Consider the following 12020-nt stretch of genomic DNA (forward strand, 5'->3'; position numbering starts at 1 on the left):
TAGCTCAATGTGCTTAGAAAGGAAGGTTTCATTTGACATTTCAGTTGAATTCTGCAACTGCATTAACTTAACTAATTGTGCCTAATATAATGGCAACTGAATATCACTCTACAATTTGTACTAGTCAAGTGGATATGTACAAAGTTCATTGATGTTAAAGGTACCATCCCAGGCTGCTCATTTTTGGCAAAATTATAAAAATCAGAGTATATCTGGTAAGTATTAGACAGTAATCGATGACATTAAGTGATTTAATCAATGTCAAAATTTGGTCATCTGTGTTAAGGAGCAGGGGCCAAAATTTGGCCCACCAAGCAAATTAGTCTCAGACAACTTTGGTTGGATGGCCCGTCTGTCAGTCAAACTGCCAAATCATGCAACCGTATTTTACGTTGGTGTCGCGGACTCACGGTGCCACAGAGACGAGAGCTGTGACACTGGGTCCGAGGCTCTGATCATGCAGGTTTGGTTTTCAGCAGTGGTGTGGAGGGAGGCAGAGAGCCTCCACTCTCCCACAAGTCATTTATCTAACATCACAATTAGTCCCAAGCCATTTAATGACAGTAAAAATGAAACCTAAGGTAAATGTCCTGCATAGTTCTTCTGCTCTGTGCGGCGTTGCTAGCAACGGTCTAGTCCAGCCGCCTGGGATGGTAACTTTAAGGAATTTATTTAAGGAATTTCCTGAGTGGTTGCTAAAATGTTACTAATAATGACGAACATCAAGTTCGTAATGAAAGAATTTAGCCCTTATTTGTCCTTGCACCCGTGTTCATGAATTCATCTGTACCCCAATAGTTAAAAACTATATTTATAAAAATTAAAAACTTCAAGAGCCACAACATAATGCCAATAGTTTTCATTAGGGGTAGAAAGTGAGCTTTGTGGATCATTCAGTGATCAGGATACTGTTTCTAATAAGAGTGAAAAGAGAGTTCTAAAACAAAAGTGCTGTGCCGTCTGCTTCCACAGCCAGGAAGCAAGACCAGGGTCAAGGGAGACCAGGTCTGCCTGCCTGCAGTCAGCAAATGCACGTATGTCCACACACCTATGCATGAGTCTGTGCTCTTCGTTGGAGGAGGAGTACCAAGGGCAAACATACCCTCGGTCTGAGCTCTACGGGATCCACCTCCACTTGTTCCACCATCGTTTCCTCCAATCACAACACAGATCTCAGCAGGGTTGGCATCAGCGACTTTCCCGTTGCTCGTCTCCGAGGTCCCAGGCTCTTTCTTAACTGTGACAGGTGGTGGGCTAGTATTCTTGGTCACTGTGACTAAGGTTGGTGAGGGCCCATCTGTGGCCGTGCTCCCACTGTCCGCCTGTTCCTTCACAGGATTGGGTGCCTCTTGTGCACTCATGACTCCGCCTCCTCTGAGCCTGTGCTTCTGTGTGAGGGGGAGACACAACAGAGAGACAAAAAAAAAAAACTTCACTTTTGGGTGCTGTCACAATGAAGTCTTGATCAGGGAATGATTTGTAGTCCAATATAAAGAACAGTGTCTAAGCATAGTACCAGCTCTGCCAAGTCAAACACAAATGTTTTCTCTTGAAACACTGAAAACAAAACCAATATCAGAGAAATAAACGTTGTGTCTGTGTGTCGGCTTTGATTTGAATCAAGTGCCTCAGAGGAAACTGAAAAAGAAATAGCAATAATCTGCAGCCGTCAATAGAAGGTCTAAAAAAGTACCCAAATTTTGAGACAACCACCGCTCTTTGTCTAGATACAGAGACGTGTGAGCTCAAAATCACATGGGACACCGACACCTGTAACAGAGTCATTTTGAGGACAGAAAAAAACAAACTAAAAATTTTTAGCTCTGAGGAAGAAAGTGGCTTAACAGTTCCTGAGTGACCTTTGATGGCATAAATTCCACAGCTTTGTGGCACCCAAATGCTCTAATTTCAGAAATATCCAAATTACACAACTTGCCACTTCAGCACAAGACTATAAAAGGCCTTGTCAAGAGAATGTGCTCAAAATGCAACCAAGCAAAACAGAGTTATGCCAGGATGACTGATATTATGGAAAGAGGGAAAATTGGTCTCCTATTAATAGCACACCAATACAGCAACAACAAGCCTTTTCATAGCCCTAATACACCTTTCTTTGGATATATGACACACGACCAACAAGCCTCAGCAAACAGACCCATGAAGTGGATAATGTTGTGACAAAACACTTTCAGTTTACATAGAAAAACAACAACACTGTCAGCTAAATCATACAGTATTCGCAACACTCAAAAAGCCTTGTGCAAGGTTGTGCAAGTTGTGTGTTTTGTTGATTTCCTAATACCTCATACAACTTTTTTTTTGGAACAAGCTTGAAAACATGTTGTTTTTTTATATTTTAAGATAGTTGCATCCAGAATTTGCAACTGTAAATAAATATGTGGTCCATTTTTTAACTAAATTGTTGGACAAGGTGGAATTTGACCTGCTGGTGACCCTGGAGGAAAGGTCAGGAGATCACCAAAGCCAGCAGATGTGATTACGACAATAGCAAACCCTGACATTTAGGGTTCAGGTAACACACCTCAAATATTTTACATTACGTATTGATTGAAAATGGATATTGGATTGTTTCAGTGGACGTCTTTTACATGCGTCTAAAACACATCTTGTTGCTGGTTCTGTGCAGAGTAGCATATTGCCTCTCCTCAGTGACAGCGCACTGATCTGAATCTACTGCAGGTAACACATCGACTATGCATGACCACCTCACACTACCCCATGTCAAATAACCCCGGACTATCCCTTTAAGCATTTTTTAATGTGTACTGCAATTTCCTCTTCCATTGGTCTTGTCACAGTCTTATTTCACCAGTGCCATGAGGTGAACCACTGAGTCATTTCATCTGCACTGTCCAATGTCCCGAACTTAGCTGTCTTAATACTCACAGGTCATCAACAGTATGAGAGCTTGTTGAGCATTTTAACACTGTTAGAGAAAATGCACACTGTTGTTGAAAAGAGAAAATAGTCAGGTTCACTCTGCTTTACTCAGAGGTTTATAATCACAATTTCAAGATACAGATCTTTTAACTATTAGGCTCCATCTCCCACACAGTTCTTTCTACATTGGCATTAACCTTCTCAAATTAAAGCTTGGCACTTTAACACAGAATCCTTTTTTTTTTGCTTGTTTGTTTTAAAAAAAAAAACAAATAAAATTACTGGCTTGTCATTGCATGACTTCAACAACCAGTCAAGTTTCAGATATAGTCACAATCTCTCCTTCTGTGACCGAGTTACGATGTTGAATAATGGCATGCATGAATATGTTTTATGAGGTCACAGTGGCCTTGACCTTTGACAACCAAATTCTAATCACTACATCCTGGAGTTAGGGCGGACATTTGTGCCAGATTAAATTAAATTCCCCGTAGGCGTTTCTGACATATATGACCTTCGCTTTTGACCTTTAACTGCTAAAATCTGATCAGTTAATTTGAATATTTGTGTAAAATCTAATGAAATCCCCTAAAGGCATTGCTGAGATACTGCATTCAGGGTAATAGGATAGATGTTGCAAGTCACTTTTATTTAAAAAAAAAAAAAAAAAAACTTTTTCCTACATTTGTCTATATTTCAAATCTCTCTTTCAATCAAGACAAACAGCACTGAGCCAGTAATGGCTCTCTTCTCCATCAATCCCAAGCAATAGTCTATTATTATTTATTCATAATGCCTTGTTTATTTGTTTAATATAAAACACTCTGGGTCTCTATAATGGATGTGCTACTATACCAAAAGACTGAGGGGTAGTATTCATGGAACGTTGATTATTTTCATCTAAAGCTGAAATCGTGACATGTGCTATGATGAATGCAGTTGACACGTTAAGAGAGAAAAGTGCATTGCTACAGTAAGGGAAAGTTGAACCTCATTTCAAATGCAAGAATTCACAAAGAAATCTATGGGATCAGCAAAGTTAAGTCGCCCATTTATTGTCTACGCAGCAGTGCCAAATTTTACATCTCAGTGGCATCACAAATTAAACAGTCAGCTCGACATTTTCTAGCTGTAGGACTGAACAGTCATATGGAACAAGTGAATTCATGAAATGGTTGGCATGCCCCCTTTAAGTGCCCTGCTCAACGACACCTCAAATGTTGCCGCTCGGGGCATTTTCATATTTAAGATCCATTACAGAGTCATGGCGAGAAAATGATTCTAAATGTTTTGTTTCTAGGGAACTGGTGCTTGAATCGTACACGTACCTCTCTCTGTTTTAATAAGCATTATTCAAGCACTGTATTACAGAGCAAACCCATAACAAAATCTAAGCTTTGCTGGTGTTTGTCTTTGTACACGTCTCTAGCAAATGTTCCTTACAAGGCCTGTTGCTGTGGGCAGTATCACCAGTGGTATACAGTCCACAATACTACACTGTGAACATTGAGTGCTCATTCCACCCTGTGAAAACAAAAAGTGATATCCGCAAAAATAAATAGCACCTGCAAATGAAAGGGATTCCATTTGAACATTTTCTGACTCGTGGAGAAAAAGATGATGTAATTACATTATTGTAGTGAATTTGTTAACCAAAATAAATACTATGGCTCCAGGACAGCAGTAGTTTGGGTTTAGCCTTGAGCCAGCTTCTCTCTGCAAGCAAGTTTCCTCAATGTACACACTACAGGAAGTTTAAATGAGGGCCATTTTTCATTTTTATTAGATCTATAGTTATCTAGACTGACAAACCTAACGGCAGTGCATGGGAAGTTCCTTTTAACATGCCATTTTAGAAATAACTGGATGTGTTTTAACAATCTTCTTACGCATGAAAATTATGTGCAAAATGTGCGTTTCTGTGTAAATTTAACAGTGAGTCGTGAAAAATACAGTAAAAGCCCGGCTTCTATGTCTCAGCGCTTTTTTTTTCAAAACATAGCCTAAGGGAGGAAATTTCAAAGTCAACACCACTGGTATTTGGCGGTGTTCTGGCAGAACTTACACTGGCATGAAAATTTTCTACCGTGACAAGTCTAATCCCTCACACATACAAAAAGCAATGTGTCATCATTGTTCAGTTCTGTATGATAGAGTAAAGGCAGTCTGTCAGCTTAAATTCTAGTCAAAACAAACGAGAACAACCCAAATGTAGTGACTCAACTTTGATGCATTTATCATTTGTGTGTTAATTATTAACACTAAAGGGAATGCATTGATCTTGTTGCTATGGGACTGAAACCATTTCAATAGAGTTCTTTGAAGCTGCTCAGTAAAGGTCATATCGGAGGCTTTTTTTTCTAGCACCAATACCAATCACACATTCAACATCTAGATCAGCTGATACAATATCAATTAATGTTTGACATCAAGTTCCAACATATGAAACCTAAGTAAGAGTTCCCTATTCAAACCAAAAATCCAAATAAAACAATGTTATCTCAAAATTCTGAAATATTATCTCATAGATTCAGAGAATACATTTTTTTAAAGAAAATGTATGATCTTATTAGTTCAGAAAAAGACCAGATTGTTTTCTCAAGTGAATGCATTAAACATGCATACTCATGATTGATTATATCTCATTATTAGTGATAGAAAGTAATTCAGTAGATTTATGAGAACTTCAGCCAATTTTGAGGTGCTTGTTCTTATCAGTATATCCATTTAGTCTTTATTCCACTAAGAAATATTATACTATATTTTTTGCTCCATGATACTTATTTGGCAGTTAAGAGTCACAATCTTATGATATAAAACTTGTGGTCAGGTTTAAACTAGTGGCCTCTACAGCATCTGTCTGTGGTCCCCAGCCACAGTTATGGGATGTAACCCCACTTAACTTCTCACATGGTTTCATTTGAATTGTTTGACCCACGAAAGGGGAGAAGATTATTGTTTTATACTGGAAAAGATTAAATAATAGTACAAGAGAAACCAACCTAAAACATATTTATACAACAAAACTTTGTTTTTTCTTCTTCCCTCCCCCATTAATAACCTAATGACCTCCCACATTTATCTGTTGACCCTTAACATGGCCCTGACCTCTAGGATGCAAATTGCTGGATGCTCCAATCATATCTAGATTGTATAAATAGCTCCACCTCAACAAGCTACGACAGTAAAACACTGTTGCATTAGTATTCACAATGTGATGACCTCAAATACAGTGACAGATGAGCCGTAGAGGACATTTTCATGCAGGATGAGAACTTTTCCATTGGGAAAGAAAAAAGGATCAAGCACCATTTGTTTATGACATATTAATAAAGAACGACAGAGCTCAATAAGTACTAGCAGCCTGCTTTGTAGCTGACAGGAGTCAGTTGGTGAACTGGAGTCCCACATGGATGCACTCCCACAGTGGTCACCAGGGCCGTCGTCAGCCTGTGTGGGGCTGGAGAGGACCATAAGCTGCTTCTGACAGCTGCGAGAAGGAGACCGAGCAGTGAAATCAATGTCTGAGTGACAATTCTTTGATTCGGCTATTTTATGAGTGTTTGGATATCCGCTGGTATTGATGGGCGCCTGATTGATCCGAGTATGCCTACTGTGTGTGTGTGTGTTGGGGGGGGGTGCATCTCATTGTCTCGTTACACAAAAATCGTGCCACTTTTGTCAACTGTAATCAAATGAAATAATGGCAAGGACACATGCAGGCCGTGATCAACCCTTTTTCATCGGTGTAATATTTCCTGTGCAACATTCTGAATGCATACCCCGACTACATGAAATGCCTGTTGTGGCCTGTTTTTCTTCTAATTAAAGTCAAAATGCAAAATTAGCCATCTGGCCTTCTGTTCTCTCATAGTCTAAGGCTTCGGATACAATGTAACCTACAGCTCTATGGCAGAAAGAACATCTAAACCAGATGCACATTTGCTTGATGTTCCTAACAAATAAAGCATAACCTAAACCAACTAAAACAAAAAGGCCAAGAGAGGAGATAAACACTACAAAAAGACCAGGAAACACAGTGAAATTAAATCATCAATGTTATTTCCATATCAAGGATCTATAGATAGTATCAGGCATTAAAGTAAGCAGTAGGTGGCATTGTGATTTATGTCAATGTATTAAACTAGTTTTCTCTTTGTGCTTTGACCCAGCTGTGTTTTAAAATGTCAATGTATGCATAGTAACCACAATATATTATATCACTGTACTAAATTTATCTAGGGTTACGGAATAAGGAGGTTAGGCATACAAGAAAAACATCTCTAGGACGTACCTCTCCTCAGAATTCAGCACTTAGTCGAGGTACTCAAAATAATTGGCCTATATTTGGGCAGTACTGTATCCGCCTTTGCAACAATAATGAAGTAAATCAATCACTGTGCTCGGTTAAAGCAAAAAGGAAAAAATCTTGTACTTCTAAGTTAGAGAGATTTTCTTACTTTGAATTGTATCTTACTTAGCCAAAAAATCTCTGTGCCCTGCATGTTAAGTAGACTGGAATTCCAAATATAAAATACAAATTTGTTTAAGGCTCATGAAAATGTTTCCACTCTGGAGGGATTAAAAATAGGAATCAGCTAAAATGGGGGACAGAGGGAGGGGCGGGGGGGGGGTCACTTCAATCACTGCTTTCACTGCATGTTTGTATTATCCAGAGCAGAGTCAGTGACTAGGAGCAAGGGTTGACCAAAAACCTGTTTCACACTAAATGTTTTGCCTGCTCTTCCCTGTTTCTTTAATCAAATGCACATTTTCCTGTCCTCTGTAATAAATGTCTTCCAAGATGGTGTATGACCAATGATTTCAAAAAGCAATAATGCAGAGAAATGGATAAACCCCATTCCTCCCACCACCCTCCCGCCCCACTCCCCCCCCCCCAACCCCAACACACACACACACACACACACAGGATGCTCTGGAAAAAGAAACTGTGTCGTCTAGTAAAATTCCATCAGCATACACTCAAAAACCGCCATAAAAACCTTTTCAATCTATATGTTAATGCCACGAATTAAAATTTAATAACATGAGATATTGAAAAGCAGACGAATTATACAAAAATAAATCCTGAAAGATCAGGCCCCTAAAATTAGAAATTCAGGGCGGCATCCGGTCTGCTGCTAAACCCTTGTAGGCTGGCAGATTAAATTTTTGATGAAAATCAAAATTACACTGCACACTGACGCAGGCGCAGCAAACCTGGCACTATTGTGATTTATGGATTCATTAAACCCGCGGGAGTTTCACCCCTCCCCTTTTCACTCAAAGAAATGAGATTTGCTTTGCTGAAAATTTGTATTTTCAGAAAAGCTATTCAGGCTCTGCTCTACCTTCAGAAAATGGTCAAGGAAAAAAAGAAGCTTCTGTGTACATAACCACTGCACGTAAACAGGCCTAATTTTCATTGCTGCAGCAATTGAACGTCCTTATGCATTATTCATGAAACCAATAAGGTTCATTTTTACAAAGGAAGAGGCAGGAAAAATATGTGCAGAATGCACAGAATTTTTTTAATGCAGCAGCCCCAACCCCTGAAAAGCCTCTCCCTGGAGACTAATTTAAGTGAAGCCATTTTCAGACATTTTCAACATGCCATTAAGAAAATAACAGAACATAAAATCTTCACCATGTTTAAACTGCATATATGTTTCTACTGACACATCTAAGCACAAATCAGGAATCTGTAATTGCACATTAACAAAGAAGAATTGGCACAACATCAAAGACAGAAACTGTTTGTTAAACAGCCCTCACCTTTTAAGAAGAAAACAGAGCCTCTCTACTAAGTTGATGACAATTAGAGCAGCAACTATGTTTCAACCATGTAACCCTCAGACTGTGATATGATCCCTCACCATCTTGTGTTTATCACAGCCTGGAGGAACGAGTTTCACCTCTCTATCCAAACTATTCGCTCCAAATATCCTCAGTGAAACAAAGCTTTTGTTCATGTACTGACAGACCAGCATTCCTCTTACCTTACTTAAAATGAGAACACTCCCCGAATACAGTTCCCATTAACCAAATCAGGGTTTAAGGTGTTTTTCATTGCAACACTGCAGCATTATCCCCGAAAGCTTTATAACTTATTACTTGGTCCTTCAGGTATTCTGCATATAAACATTCCCATCACTTGCAGAGTGATCCAACCCTATTAAACTCATGACACTGGTTGCCTCTCTCCAGTTCTGTACTTTGACTGAAACTGCTGCATTTAGATTAGACTTTCCGACCAAAGGTCAGAATTTACACCCAGATTTTGCATACCAGCCATACAATTTCCACCGGCTCTTTGAATTCATAAAGATTTGAAGGTCAGCATTAAAATTACCCACAGCAAAATATGGCCTCCACAGTTTCCCTTACATTAAAATAAAAGCAAGCCATGCAAGATGGGAAACTGTTTGGCGTCTGCAGGATTAATATAAACATTAGAGGCACTGGTTGTGATTGTTTTTCCTGCCCTCAAATTATGCTGACTTGGTCTTTCTTCTACCAGTACTGTTCAGTTCACTTTGGATAGTTATTTTCCGCTTACACATTTCCAATCTCTGGAAATAAAAGTCCAAATTGTTCCATGTTTACCAAGCAGTAAATTATATCTGTGTACACATCACAGTACTCAAATACACACTCATACAAAAACACACAAAGAAAAAACAGTAAAATTAGAGTTAGAGACGTCCAAGTTAGATTGAAGAGATACAGGAAAGATTTAACAGATAGGCTATCAGTTGTCTCATCATTTTCTTATCACATTACATGAAACGTGTTTAAACCTTTTGCAAAAACAACTCAAGGCTGTCATTACAGGGACAGCCAACGAGAGGGGAACAGAAATAACATGCACATTGCTTTGAATGCAGTTTTACTAAGATCATTTCCTATTCAATTAGCTACATGGTATAAACGCAGGGTACGATGGCTCAATTGACTGAATTCACATAAACTGGCATCCAATTCAATAAACAAGTCTCAAAACTAGTCTCATTACAATTTTTTTTTTTTTAATTTTCACAAAATGACTGCCTACAGGTGGCGCCAATAACGCCCAGATTTAAAACCCTATGTGTTCCTAAAAATAAAAGTCAAAACGTTATTTCTACTAGACGACACTTTGGTGTTTTCTGTCGTCCGTCCACGGTGACTACCGAGCCGTCAAATGCGACCAAAAGTGTCGTTAGTGCTGTGTGACTTTCAGGAGCAGCAACTCCGGAGCTCTGCTCAAATTTGCAGGAAAATTCACAAAACATGGCTGCAGGAGGTTTTTGTGTTTCAGATTGTTCCTCCCCTCATCGTCCTTCATGTTGCCACTATCGCCTGGTCCCCATGCACTATAAGGAATATAAGCCCGTGTTTCTTACCTAAGGCGGTGGACAGCTGGACAAACTGGGTGCACACATACGACTAGTCAGCAGTTACACATGGAAACTTCATTACGAAAATTCAGTCAAAAAAAAAAACATCAACAGATTAGGTTTTATTTCGGATGGCTCCGGAGCCTGCACCTGGTTTTTAGTGGCAGGCAATAGTGTACAGAGGCTGTCAGGTCTCATTTATTACGTGGAGGGGAACAGAAACTTAACATCCGCTAGTGAAATTTCTCAAATTTAGGATTTCTAAAAATCAGAAAAAAGAAAACACAGCGGTTTGACATACCTCCAAAAACGATGCAGCTCATGCGAAACAGGCTCTCGCTCCAGAAATCTTCCCTCCCCGACCAGAGGTGACTGCACAACTGCTTCCTCAAAAAAAAAAAAAAAAAAAAAAAAAATTGTGAATTAGTTATGAGAAATTCCAAATGTTAAAAAAAAATTCTACCACGACTGTTTTTTCTCTCCCTCCGAGACACGCTGCGTTACATTTTAGAAAAGAGTAATGGCGTAATAAATCATGGATTTGCCGAGGTTTTCTCGCTCCGTGCAGGCTCTCCGTTTCTGCCTTGCACACGGGGTTTGTGTTGCGGTTCCTCCTGTGGAAATTTTCGTCCGCCATATACAAGGGCAGATTCCGAAATTGCAGCGCCGGCCTGTGTATTAGCCTACATGAAAAAAAAGAAAAGAAAAAGGAAAAAAGTCTGGGAAGAAGAGAGAAAAAACAGGGTGGACGACCATGAGGTTTCACGGGGAAAAAAGCCACTGGAAATTACGCAGAGGAAAAAATTCTCATGTGAACTGAGAAGATTATAAGAGACACAGACTTTACTGCGGCTCTGTACTGTAATATGATATAATAGACAACAGTGTGACTGAGATAGTGGTTTGTGATTAGTTCAATGTTTAACCCTTGTTTCTCGTGAATATTTTCCTTGCACATCATATAGCCTCCTTATCAGATAAACGTTCAAGTTTTACTGATGTTTTCTTTCTTTCTTCTTTTTTTTCTCGCTGAATGGAAAGTTCCAACCCTTCATGAGCGGATCGTTTCAAAGATTTTCAGCATTATAAGTCCAATGTACGAAATGACATGGAAATCAAAACGATTCCTAAAATCTATTTCCAGATAAAGAGTGTCAGTTAATGCACTAAATCCACCGATGTTCAGCGCACTCAGGTTGTCTGCAGAGTTTGTGATACTGTTACCCTTCATGGGCAAGTTTTGGTTGGCCAACAAATTTTTATTTCAAAACCCCACTCAGAATTAACAATCTTTTTTTCTTTTTAAATACTTCAATTGTTGTTTCTAGAAAAAAGGAAGATACATCGAGAACCATATTTGGCTTGTCAACTATTAATAAAAAACGATTTGAAATATATTTATGTGAGTATATAGGGTGTAAAATAGAAGATTTTTTAATAACCTTGACTAATACCCATAAAAATGCGGGGGAAATAACAGGAATAATGTGACTATTAACGTACTGTAGGCTATTGTTATATTTTGTATATGTATTATAACATCTCTGATGCAATAAAGCAACATTATTCCATGAGCAGAAACAGCATTAGCCAGCAGTTATGCACTAAGAACTGAAAATAATAGGGCTTTTTTGTGCTTTTGTTGGCATTATCCATTGTATTCTCATCTATTCAGTTGTGAGCAGACAGTGGACTATGCATGTTAGAGGTATAGTGATTGTCTTTGCCCTCTTTGTTCAG

General features: G+C 38.9%; 1 protein-coding gene across 8 annotated transcripts in view; it reads right to left on the minus strand.

Annotated features, from left to right (window-relative positions):
* The window catches only part of znf618 (zinc finger protein 618), a 33334-nt gene extending 22337 nt beyond the window's left edge, over positions 1-10997 (minus strand). For 4 of the 8 annotated variants that reach the window (XM_085793320.1, XM_085793318.1, XM_085793317.1 and 1 more), the window contains exons 1-2: positions 10582-10985; positions 1049-1388 (exon numbers count right to left, since the gene is read on the minus strand). In XM_085793320.1, coding sequence (XP_085649446.1) covers positions 1049-1361 — 313 coding nt within the window. In that variant the 5' untranslated portion in view covers positions 1362-1388; positions 10582-10985. Of the gene's footprint in view, positions 1-1048; positions 1389-10581 lie in introns of all 8 variants that reach the window. The other 4 variants (XM_085793315.1, XM_085793321.1, XM_085793319.1 and 1 more) reach the window with 4 other exon arrangements.
* Between the last annotated feature and the right edge of the window lie 1023 nt (positions 10998-12020).

Source organism: Trachurus japonicus, chromosome 12 (genome assembly GCF_045865225.1).
Source record: "Trachurus japonicus isolate A0001 chromosome 12, Traja_1.0".
Taxonomy (NCBI): Eukaryota; Metazoa; Chordata; class Actinopteri; order Carangiformes; family Carangidae; genus Trachurus; species Trachurus japonicus.